The sequence below is a fragment of the Rousettus aegyptiacus genome, unplaced genomic scaffold (genome assembly GCF_014176215.1).
Source record: "Rousettus aegyptiacus isolate mRouAeg1 unplaced genomic scaffold, mRouAeg1.p scaffold_m13_p_1, whole genome shotgun sequence".
NCBI classification, from domain to species: Eukaryota; Metazoa; Chordata; class Mammalia; order Chiroptera; family Pteropodidae; genus Rousettus; species Rousettus aegyptiacus.
In genome coordinates, this window is record NW_023416284.1 from 78,172,962 (window position 1) to 78,186,407 (window position 13,446).

General features: G+C 30.6%; 1 protein-coding gene across 1 annotated transcript in view; it reads left to right on the forward strand.

Annotated features, from left to right (window-relative positions):
- OFCC1 (orofacial cleft 1 candidate 1) overlaps nucleotides 1-13,446 on the forward strand; it is a 274,965-nt gene that overhangs the window by 213,470 nt on the left and 48,049 nt on the right. The window contains exon 18 of the mRNA XM_016138235.2: nucleotides 2,568-2,727. Coding sequence (XP_015993721.2) covers nucleotides 2,568-2,727 — 160 coding nt within the window. The remainder of the gene's footprint in view (nucleotides 1-2,567; nucleotides 2,728-13,446) is intronic.

The following is a 13,446-nucleotide window of genomic DNA, read 5'->3' on the forward strand; positions in this document are numbered from 1 at the left end:
TAATTACATTTTGAAAGAATAATTTTAATATATAAAGTTTTTAGACATATTGGATAGTTATATTGTTAAAAGAAATTCAAATGTGCAAATTTCATTGTATATTGATGTATATTTCAATATAATATCAGAAAATTTTAATTTTATATTTAGAAATATTCAAACACAAAATTCTCAAATATAGTACATGAACCTATAATTCTCCTAGATTCACTATTAATTTTTTATTTTGTTTTCCTTTCTCTTCTGTGATCCAATGTTTTTAATTGTATATAATTCAATAATATTTATAGAAACACACCTAAAATGTTAGAAAATATATGAAAATACATGTATATCTATGTCATTTCTGACCCATTTGAAAATAACAGACTTTCATAACTAAATATGGTCATGGAAAGTTTAAACAATATTTTCGAATAACTCTAATTTTGTACATATAGAAAGTATAGTCTATTGCTCTCTCTTATCACTATCTACTAATGTCCAATTTATTTATGAAGTTGGAACTGTTTTTACATTGTTTATCTTGATAGAAACTTTCCTAACATTTAGTTGGACTCTTTAATTTTCTAAAGAGAACCAGAAAAGTGAAAGTTCAATAGATATGCACCAACTTTGATCAGTGCAGACTATATAAATATCCAAAAATGTATTTAAATTCACTTTTGGATAAATGTTATAACCCTTAACTGATTATATTATCAAATGGTTACAAAATAATCAACATTCAATTTATTTTTTTAATTTTGCATACTCAACCATAGGTGATTTTCTTTTTGTTTGTATAAGGTGGCTTTCTTGAGATGGAAAATGTGCAAAAAACTAATAAAATTTGATAAGTTCATTCATTAACAACCCATCACGAAGTTTTTCACTGGAAAATTCCACTAAAATGCAAAAAATATTTAAAATTAAAACTAAAATGCAATTAATCTTTGTACAGCTTTCCATATTCCAATGTGCCATTTTGTTCTCTGTTAAAACATTTGTTTGCCATCCTGTAGATCCCAGCTTGGATGTTTACATAATTATTCTTTCACACAGAATGAAGAAGATATAAAGGGGAGACAGACATTTTCTGGGCAAAAGAAACAGAAGCTAGCAGAAACAGGACTCTGATTCCTAATTAATTCAAAGCTAATTGCATTGTTGATAATCCTGCACTTAAAATCTTCATATAGAAAATGTTTATGGCAGCAAATTGACAGTAATTTCACTACATTAAATCTTACTACCATTAAAAGAAAAAGATGAATGTTGCATTAAACACGCTTAACAGAATGGTAAAGACTAGTTCTTTTTAACAGTGCAACTAGCAAATCATTCAAATGACTGAACTAGAATCTCAAAGCACAGTAAGACTAGTAGTTGTATTTCTAGATGACATCAAGCCAGATGGTCTATCTTGGGCTGTCAGTGAAGCTGGGTTGTAGTTTTGTTTTTATTTCTACTCTGTGATAAATGCAAAATAGTTGGGGGAAAAGACACAATGATCTTATTCGATGGATAGGGTCAAAAAATCAACGAAGAGGTTGCTAATGGAAGATATATGTTGCATCAATTATTTTCACTGATGATTCAGAGGATGGAATGCAATAATCTTTGGAGTTGGCTCTGCCTCTGTAACTTATAAACAGTAAGACTAACATTTTTTTATCTTACTGTATTGATATATAAAAGAATTAATGTAAGGTTAGATAATGCAATGAATGTGAAATTTACTGCTATTATGACAGAAAATTAATAAATTTTAATGTTAATTATTTAGCCTATTTAAAGCAAAATATAATTGTCCTGATCATTAAAATAAAATACTTACAATTTCCCACTTTGTGTAGAAAGGTACTTCAATGTGATGCTTAACTATCGTAATAGTCTAATTTATATCTTGGAAATTTTGTAAAATCTTACTTTTTCGGGGTAGTTTATTGACACTAATACATTAGGGTTCTTGATCTGGCCTACAGACTATTGAGTGACATAGCCCTGTGTTTCTTAAACTAGTTTCAGGTATGCATGGTGAGCCAAGAATAATATTTGTATTTGTTTTGAAAAAGAGGAAAAGATTACATGAGTAGTTCATCAGGTTAGGTGATTTTCTGAATTGACCTACTTATTATTCACATTGGAAAATAATCAACCAAACAAAACCTCTGTGCTGAGATGGTCCAGTGGGGATTCTGTTATAGTGCACTAAAACAAACTCACTAAGGAAGAATAAAGTGAAATTTAAACTTCCTTTGAAAAATGACATGTGAACTAATTTGGTTATTCATAATATAAATTAATGGCCAAATAGTTCTCAGTTTTCTACAGTCTATTACTTTGCCATCAGAAATCAGAAATAGGCTTTTCAGAAATAACTGCAAAAAAACCACTGTTGTTAGATTATAATACTTAGTGGAAGAAATTATTAAATAATTTCTGGAATCTTAGTCAAATATTTCTGGAAAATAAATGGGAATAATTAACTAAATAAATAGAAACTGATAAAAAGAAACAAATATTTTTGAAAAAAGTAAACAATATCTTGGAGAAAAAAACAGATAATATAATTTTGTTCTTAGATTGCACAGTGATTCTTGGATATTAGATGCATTTCAGCGCATTCACAGTGAAGAAACTAAGTTTTTTATACCATATGATTTGGAGATTTCCAATCAGGAGTTAAGTTACATAGTGAAACGTTCTGAGCAATGGCGAGGAATCAATGCTGAAAGAAGGAAGGTGAGTTGTTTTGAAGTATATATATTTGTTTTTCAACTGCACAAAAGAAATTCATTCTGTTAGCATAGCAGCAAGTTGTTGAATTTTCTCTCATGGTTCTTGAAGCTATTTAATATTGTATTTGACTACCATGACTAAAGAAATCTTGCAATGAAACTGTATCTTGATTTTTCTTATTAATTGAAATGAGGAGATATAAGCAGATGATTCTTATTATTTAGCATTATTATTTCCTTATCAAAATATTTATTGACATTTATGCCTTATATGTTGTACAAAACTACACAAGGGTTGTGAAGAATATAAAAGAAGCTAGTGACCGAGCTCCTACACATGACAAGATTGCTGGCTTTAATGTAACTTTGAGTGGACAAGAGGGAGGGGATATTATTTCTGCCTTTCTCCTTTAATATCTCTGTTAGTCCTCTTGATCTCTTTTCTCATTCAGTAATTTTCTTTATAGACTTCTTCATTGGCTCTATTAGCCTCCTCTGTGTTAGAGTCTTTCAAGGTTCTTAGTTTATTCCTCTTCTTACTCTACATACTATCTTTTGGTTAACTTCTTTTCAAACTTTGTTTTTCATTCTGCTGAAGATTATCAAATATGTATTTTAAGGCTACACGTTCTTTCTGAATCCCTAACATAATTCAGCAGCCTACTTGATATTTTCAGATGGAAGTCCCAAAGATATCTAAAACTCAGTATGATTCAAACAAAATCAACTTAACACATACTGTCAATTAATTAATTGATTAATTAGCACTTTCATTTCACTTGTAACACTACCCCACATCATTTACATATCCATAATTTTTGTACAAGGTGCTTACATTCTCTCTGAATCACAAATATCCAAAACTTAAAAGTTTTTTAGACCTTTCTTTGTCTCTTAGACTTTTCTTCAAGTTGATCATCTAGTTCTATTGACATTACTTCTTTCATATTTGCTCTTCTCTGTCCCATTTGCTACTACATATGTCTGGAACCTCAATACTCAACTTCTAAAGAACAGCAATACTTTGCTAACTGCTCCGACACTGTGATTGCCACATTGTTACACTCTACTCTTGCCCGAATATTTCTAAAATGCAAATCTGACCCTGCATTCCCTAGAATAAACTCTTTAATAACTTCCCATTGCTTGAAAAATACAAGCCAAAATTTATACTATTGTGTATTTGATATTTGATCTGATCTTTTCTACCTCTCCTGTGACATCTGTTTCCTCATTCCTTCCACCCCTTCTCAGCATTCCTTTTACCAAATGTTTCTTACCAAAATATAATTAGCCCACATAAAAATATGTAATATTGTTTCACATTACCATATATTTCTCTTTGTTTGGAGGGGTATTCTTTCAACTCCTTACTTGGAATAGGAATTGTTCATCCAGGCTCAGCTTGAGTGTTTTCTCTATAGAGCCTGCCTGTGAGGAACATCCTCTTTTTGTCAAAACTGCCTGTTTTACCTGGCCCTTCTAGCATCTAACACACAGTCTGAGAACTACTTGTCCATGCGTCTCTCTTCCTTTTTAGACTACAATTATTTTGTAGAATAAATGATTGGCTGCTCATACGGGGTCTGCAGAATATAGTATTTTTAAAATATTTGTTCATTTCATAAAAGAATGCAGGCATAATGGTTGAATGTTTGAACATAGTTAGTTTGCCTATACAATCTACCTTATCCCATTCTCTACTTGATAAAAACATAAAGAGTAGTTTTTTTTAATCCAACATGGATTAACTACTAATATACTCAATATGTCTTGAATCCTATTAATTTGATAGTTAAGATAAGATTACAGTGGACCTTCCCAAGACCATAGTCACTGACTTAAAGTGAACAAATTTCACTTTATCACTTTCTTCTTCAAAAATCCTTGACTGACAGCATCATCTTTAAAAGAACAAATTTGTCAAAATTATTTTAAAAATTAAGCAAAAAGCACTTTCTGGGATAATTACAAAATGCTTAAGGTAGGTACATTTTATTTTATTTCATTATTGAGTTTCATAACATGGAAGTTTAGGAATTTGAAAGCAATCTAAAATTGAGTATCAAAATGATTCAGCTGAACAATATTATAATTAACAAGAGAATATAGAGGAAATTGGAAAAGCATTTCAGTATTTATTATTTTTAATTTAGCTAGGTAAGGACAGAGAGGGAAGGAGGGGGCAAAAATAATACTTAGGTACTAGAAAGAAAATTAAAGGAGATTGCAAATTTCCTTAACTCTTTAAAATTAATATTTATTTCCTTCTTTGTAAAATGGCTTAGCTGACCCATGATGGAAAAGAGTAGAATTCAAGAAGAGACATGAAACCTTAAATATCTATAATTCTGATTGTGTGCACACATTCAAATAGGTTAAAAAACAATTGGATTAAATGAAAATAAAATAAACAACATAATTAAAAGCATTTGTGTCTGAAGTAAAAAAATTTGGCTTATATTCTGCTGGGCCATCAAGAGAAATCTCACGTCTAGATAAATTGCTGCTGTCTATTTCCCACCATGTATAGACTCAGCACCAATAAGTAATGAGATTCATAGAGGTGTTTATGCAAATCGTTTGAAAATTTGTAGAGCACTTGTTATTATTTGTATGTTTGGTAAGCATACCAAAACATTCCCAAACTTAAATGAATAGACATGCATATTTTATTCGTTTGTTGTGTCTCCTTGTAACTTGATATTTATGCCATAAAAACTTCTTTTTCCTTATTTAATTTTTGTATGGTATTCTTCTTAATTTGTTTTAGTTTTTTTTTCCAGATGTTAATTCAACTATCAATAATCACTTTATTTTTAAATTTATTTTTAATTATAGCTGACATACAATATTATATTAATTTTAGGTATACATATATTTGCTTGTTTAGTTTATTTCAACAGGGAAAGAAGGTAGCCCTGTTGAATAATTGATGTATGAATTTCAAGATATAATGCCAGTTTGAGAACAATTATCTATAATATAAAATTAAGAGTGGAATAGATATTTTAATATAAAAGTATTTCAGGTAAGTTGTCTAGAATTCTTGCACTTAAAATTTTTTATCTAAATCTTTACCATATTGCTAGCTATTAAGCATGTGCTTCTTATTTTTATGTTCTGGATTAAAAACTGCCTCATAAATGGACACTTTATAATATGCTTAATTTCCTTTTATTAAATTGATAAATGTGAAAGAACAGGACATATTTACAGTATGGTGAGAATTTAGGATTATTGAATTTTGTGATTTTTATATTGTTCATACATATAATTTGTCATTTATGAAAGGTAGCCAGATAATAATTTCAAAATATTTTAGCTATTTTTATTTTTTGAGAAGGAAAGGTCACTTTCACTAGTAAGAAAAGACACCATTTTATTGAACTAATTTGCCTACATGCAAATTCTGTCATTTTTACCTCATTAAGTATTTATCGTGGAGTAAAAAATATATATATTCATGAAGGGGCAGCTCACTGCCTGATGGAGCTGGAACTAATATTTTGCAACTCTAATGATTTTTTGCATCCTTAATTAGATAGCATAAGGTTGATATGATTAGATCAGGATGTAGTGTTTTTCATTAAAATACATTTTAGAAGCTATATTCATAATCTGCCCTTGCAATTAAATAATGAGCCTATGAATTTAATATTATCGACCCAATTATTATCCCATGCAAATGTATACCTTTAATAAATTTGTGCCGTAGGACCTTCATTAGCAACAGAAGAAATGATATTTCTAGGTACATAGATTGAATGGGTATGGTTAAACTTATATAATGGTTTTAAACATATCAGGAAGCAAAGCTTCAATACTTAGGAATTTAATTCCAAAATGTGCCTTACTATTTGTTGAAGACTAATTTACATTGTAATTATTTTCTTAAAGAAACTACCACTTTAAAATGGGCTATTGGAGCTCATAAAAAATAGCAGGATGTTAGGCAGAGAGGAAGGTTTAGAGAAAGTTGTGCTTTGTGGGCCAGTGTAGTATAAATTTAAAGATCCATTCAAGCAGCATAATTGGAAAACATAAAAATAAATGTTTATTTCTCAAGTATCTGTATTATCTGAGAACTGCCATAAACTATTAATGAAGATTGTTATTGTTGTAAGAATAGTTTTTATTAATAGATGCCTGTACATTGAAAGTATGTAAGGTACTCTGAGAAGGAGCTGCCCACCTCTTATCAGGATGTGTTTTGGGGACATACACACACATAGAAACACACCCTACTCCCTCATCTTTGTATAAGAGGAGCTATTTATCTACCAGTTTTGTGCACTTGGATAGCAACCACTACAATTGTTTGAATTCTGTTGTTCATTTTTCATGAAATTCTATTATGAACGTTATATACAATTTATAATTTTTAAGAAAATGAGATAAAAAATTTAAGCTATTTTTAGTAATGAAGTAGATAGAGAGGTAAAACTAGCATTGTTACTGACAGCAAACTGCAGGCAGTGTGTCACAGTGTGATCACAGTGTTTTCCTACCAGTACTACTCATTTCTACTTGGGGAATACAGTCGAGGAAGAGGTAAAGCTTTAATTGAGGTCATGAAAGGCAAGTTGGTAGCAAACGGATAAAATGGAAGCATACTGAAGAGGTTTTGGGGTGGAGACACTTGACAGACTTTGCTGTACAAAAGGAGACAGTGAGTAGAGGTATAGTGACAGGAAATATGAAGGCAAATTTGAAACCCAAAAGCAATTTGTTCTGGTCAGAACAAAGGACAGAAGGATGGAAGAAAGGGAGAGATGAACCTGGAGAAGTAAACTGGAAGCTGGAAATGGGTGTAATTACTAGAGACTAGATATTTATTATAAAAAATGAGAAGCTACTGAAAGTTTTAATTAAAAGAAGTAACTCATTCAGTTAAGAATTTGGATTGCTTTTGCATTGAACTCTATCAATTGCTTACTTTGAAGCTCTAATACTTTTGCCTCTTGGGAAGTAAATGATTTAATGAATTTTACCTAACACATAGTTCAATTTTCCATCATTAAGACTTGTTTATTCATGGAAGGTCTAAGTTATCCAGGGCATTTTCTATCTATCTTATTCCATTCAATCCCACAATCACTTATAGATTGTATTTTATGTGTCATCAAGTATTCATTATCCTGACTTGTAGCAGCAGGACAGGCCCAAGGCTTTGAGCACTGTATGAGCTTGATGGGGACTTGAAAGTAGGTGAGGATAAATGCCAATCTATAATGGATGTAACCAAATTTAAACTTAAGAACGGACTATAGAAGCAAGTGGAAATGGAAACCAGGAGTCAAACTAAATTCAAAATGGTAGGTAACAGAGTGGTCACTACAAAACAAAGAACCCTTGAATCTTGTTGGTTCAAAGCTGCTTTGATTATAGGAGGTGGGAAGCAGGGGTCTAACTCAATTAGAGATAGGAACATTTAATTCCTTATAGGAGGGAACAAAAGGCAGGCTCTCAAACCATTTGCAGGTAATACTTCTGGTCTCCTGACTACAATTCCAGTGGACTTTCATACTTATAGGCTTTACCTGTGGAGGCTCCCACTTCCAAATTAACTAAAAGGCTTTTTACACTAAATGTCAGGCACTGAATTAAGTATTCACCAATAAGAAATATACATCTGAAACTCCAGAACAGAATTTTTAGTGAAAGAGACATAAGCAGCAATGTAGGAGGCAAATAAACTGTCGTTTGATGGAAAGTCAGTACACTAGGTACTAAAAACATAACTTTGTTACATTGAATACCATTACTTCTTTTTCCAGTGAAGAACATATTTTAAGGACTCAGGTAAAGGCAGCCAAAAGTATGTCTAAATTACTTTAAATGAAGAGGTATCTGCACAGTAATCAAATATATATTCTAAACTCCATATTCAATGTTATTTTCTTCTTGCATTCCCACATGAAGACAGTCATCTTTTAAGGGTTTTTATGTAATTGTGCACTGTAATTAGAACTACTAATATTATATAAATTCCAATTCTTGCACAATGAAAATTGATATTGATCCAACTAATTTGGAAATATAAATCTTAGCTAAAATTTAAATATATATTATATATTTTTATATTAAATATATATTTAATATGTATGGATGATTTAATAAACACATGATAACTGACATTTCTATTTTGTTTTGTTTTTTAAATTATGATAAACAAGGAGCAAAGGATAATATTCTGTGTTGATATGGTAATTTGGGTTAATTAATACAATTTCTCCTTTCTCCCTTGATCTTTTTTTATCTCTGAACTTCTGGAATGTTTGTTTATAAGTTGCCCAATATATTCTTGAACTTTTGACAGGGCCATTTGGCTGTGGAGAAATTGATCTCTTCTATAAAATGAAAATGATAGATAACGACTAAAGAGAGGAATAATTAGCTTTCTGAAGATACCTCAAATGTTTGCATTTTAAGACTGACAAGGACTTATTTACATTTTGCTAAGTACTTCCGCCCTTGATTCTAAAATCATTTCATTTGAAGTGAAGTGTAATCCATATGTTTTCCATTCATTAACACTTAATTTGCTAGCATCCCTTTACTGGAGTGCTATATACTAGTCTTTTCATCTTTTTTTATAAGGTTATTTTCTTCAGACACAGGAAATCAAGTTTTTCTAAGGGTAAACAAACTGAAACTCAAAGAGACATGAGAGAGTTTTGTTTGTAACAAAGCACCTATTAGCTTTGAACTACATCTCTACCCAGTATGCAAATTTCTTTTTGAGTTTCCTAAGAATCAGATATATTTGTAATTAACTGAGACAAAATGCGCAGCTTTCTGTTTTATTATTTACAGAACTTTCCTATCTTACTCTAATTTCTCTTCATGATAAAACAGCCAACTGCTAATATATTAATGAACAAGTCATTAATGATAGCTATTTAATTGCCATCTTATTATTTATTCTTATTAATAATGTAGGAGCTACTTATATTTTAATAATTATGTGATAGAGAATGGAATTTTATGGAAAGCATTAAACAATGTTCTTTTTTTTTTCTTTTGAAGTGCACTTTGTTCTTTACCAGGAAGAATGAAAGTCACACTTTTTCATATCTTACTATTATTTGAGAAACACAAACTTTAGTTGCATCTGTATAGGCTTTAATGGGACTAAACTACAACTCTATGGAAACTCTCTCTCCTATTACCCTTTTCTCCTTTTAGCTTATCTAATTTCTATAGGTTGTTCTTTGGCCTTTTAACAGTCACAAATCTTGGATAAATTCGTATTGCAAAAAATCCCCATATTATTGCTACCTGTTCATAGAAATCATTTGTTTGACTCTTAACAGTTACATTTTTAGTAGATAGGTCAAAGACAATTAAAAAAGAAGTTAGAATTATAAAAACATTTTCTTAGGAACAAAGGGAGAAAATAAATGGCTATTACTGTCAGTTAATCACTATGTCAGGAAATTTACATGATGTTTCATTTAATTTTCAAAACAAATATACGTGGTTGATATTATTCGCATTTTACAGAAGAGAAAACTAAGGCTCAAGTGATGAGAGAACTTCATTCGTTCACTTATTCATTTATTTATTTATCACTTATTTATTAATCATCTTTTATGAAGTAGGCATATTTCTCAGGTACAAGTGAAAGTAAGATGAAACAGAGTCTCTTCCCTTATAGTCCAGTAAGAAGGAAAACAGGTGAGAAAATAATAGTGATATAGTAAAATATCACTATAATAGAGCTAAGTGCTGGATGATATCGTAAAGTACCACAAAAATGAATGGCCTATGGCAGATAAAATAAACTCAAAAATCAAAAAATCATAAATAACATTGTCATAGTGGTTATATCTTCCTTTGATGTGGGGGTATAGAAAATTTATCTTCATGTTTTTCTAAATTTTCTACTAATTTTCATGATGAATGCATATTTTTTCATAATTAAGGGAAAAAAGACCTAAAAAAGTATTATTTGAAAGGGAAAAGTACCTGGCACAATTTAAAAATTTTTACAAGTCACTATCATGTGGTATTGAGGAATAGCCATTCTATAAAAAGAATATGAGACAGGCAAAACTAGCAATTCATGTTACACTCACAAATTGATGTTTCAGCCATGACAATATGTATGCCCCATGATCTATCTTCATTCAGACAGTGAAACAAGAAAATCAGAGAATATCGAGGTTGTAAGAACGCGCTGATTATCATGATCATAGTGTGTCTCCTTATACATTCTGATTTTTATCTTTCAAGATCTGATGAAACACGTACCCTGCATAACTTGGTGGCACAACTTTCCCACACTTAGTTTCTCCTGATGAGAGATTTAGTTAGTTGTTTCTCTTTGTCCCCAATCTCTTCTTTCCAATTAAAAATGCAGTTTGGTTTCCACTGTCACCGCCAACAGCAGCAGTTGTGGTTTATGCCTCTATTAGGTCCTAAAACACAGCTAAGCTGCTGTGACTGTTCCTGCTGTACATTTGGCAGAAACAGAGTCACCATGCTGCACTCCAAGTGACACACACTGCCATCTATATTTAGTTCCTGGTTTCCAGGCTGGTCCCTTGGCTTCTCGGGCAAGCTGTTTGAAATGCTCTCATTGTCACTCTGCAGCCTGTCACCAAGTCAGTTTATAACTCATTTGTTCCCTTGCTTTAGACGCTTGCTTATTTTTATTTTCTTGACATGAAAAAATGAGTTTCTGTTATATTTTTTTAGTAAGTATTTTATGATTTATCAAATAAATAAGTCACCCTATTCAAATCTGTGAATCCTTGATTTTTCACAATTAGCCGATATTTCTTTCCTGGCTCTCTTCTAATTGTCTCAGTCACATATTGTCTTAGTCGCAAGTAAAATTTAAGAATCATAAGCAATAAGACTAATTTTATCATTAAGTTGAATGAGCTATGTCAATAAATTTTTTTAAAAATACAGAATGCAGTTTTTTAACTAAACTTTCAGTTTTTTAATAATATATGATGCTTTTACATATTGTAAAAATCTAAAACAAAGTTTAATAAAATCTAAGTAGAGGAAGTTAACTATCTTTGATCAAGAGGTAAACTGACTTCAAACTCCAGGCAGTCTACGTAGGAAAATAATCACAGTCTACTCAAGGGTAGAGATCCTGATACATACATAGTGCATTAATTCTAATCATTCTATCTCTTTATAGCATGCATTATCAAAGGAATTTTTAATTTGTTAATTAAATTGTCTCTATTGCCAATTTCTTTTAATTTCTATATTCTACTTTTAAAATCTGCAGTTTTCACTTCTTGAGTTCTATTTTTTGTCTGTATATCCTATGAATAATCTAAATCTCCTTTGAGAGAAATCCTTGGGCATCCCTTAAAATGTAGCTAACAACCTCACAGAGGTCGGCAGATCCTAGTAAGAGAAACATTGAATTAAGTAATGAAGGTCTTAGTCCATTACCTTAAAGTATATTTGCCTCTTTAAAATGAGTAAAATAAATTATAACAGCTTTATTAAGATATTATTTATATACCATAATATTTACCCATTTAAAGTTCTCAACTCAGTGGTCTTTATCATATTTACAGAATTCTATGATCATCACTATCATTCAATTTTAGAACATTTTTATCCCTTTATATGCTATCATGGAAATGGAAACTTTAATCTGAAAATAAAATCATGAAATTTGAGATTCCTGAGAACACATATTTGGATCTCAATTTAAGGAACAGTTACTTAAAGAGAAAAGGAGAGACCTGGCTTCATTCTACATTCTAAAGGGTTTAACACTATATAACCTTCTCACATACACAGATATTTCCTTTTTCATGACTATATATTGAAAGTTTCTATCTCTAGGCCTTTGCAGTAATATTTCCTTTATGGAGTTCCCTTCCCCACTCTCCACAATCCTTTTTTTTTTTTTTTTTTGGTGAAATATTTTAAAAATTGTTTCAAGATTTAAAATAATTTTTTATTTTTCAATTATAGTTGACATATGATATTACATTAGTTTAGTTTTAGGTATACAACGTAGCGATTAGACATTTATATAACTTATGAAGTGATCACCTTGATTAGTCAAGCACCCATCAGACACTATACATAGTTATTATAATATTATTAACTATATTCCTTACACTGTATTTTACTCATGACTAATTTGTAACTATAAATTTGTACTTCTTAATCCCTTTCTCTCTTTTACCCACTGTCCAACCTCCTTTCCCTCTGGCAACCTAAAAAATGTTCTCTGTAAGTTAATTTTTGTTTTATTTGTTTATTTTGTTCTTTAGATTCCATGTGTAAGTTAAATCATATAACATTTGTCTTTGTCTGACTTACTGCCCTAAGACAATATTCTCCAGTTCCATCCATGTTGTTCCTAATGGCAAGATTTCATTCTTTTTTTTATTGCTGAGTAATATTCCATTGTATATATGTACCTTTTCTTTATCCAGTTACCTATCGATGGACACCCATGTTGCTTCCATATTTTGGTTATTGTAAATAATGCTGCAATGGACATGTGGAGTCACATGCCATTTTGAAGTAGTAGTTTTGGTTTCTTCAGAAAAATACCCAGAAGTGGGATTATTGGGTTCTTCTTTATCTCATATTATAGCCTTTGTTTTAAAATCTATTTTGTCTGGTGTAAGTATTGCTACCCCAGATTTTATTTTTTGTTTCTATTTTTATGAAATATCTTTTTATATTTCTTTTCTCTCAGCTTGTGTGTATTTTCTGATCA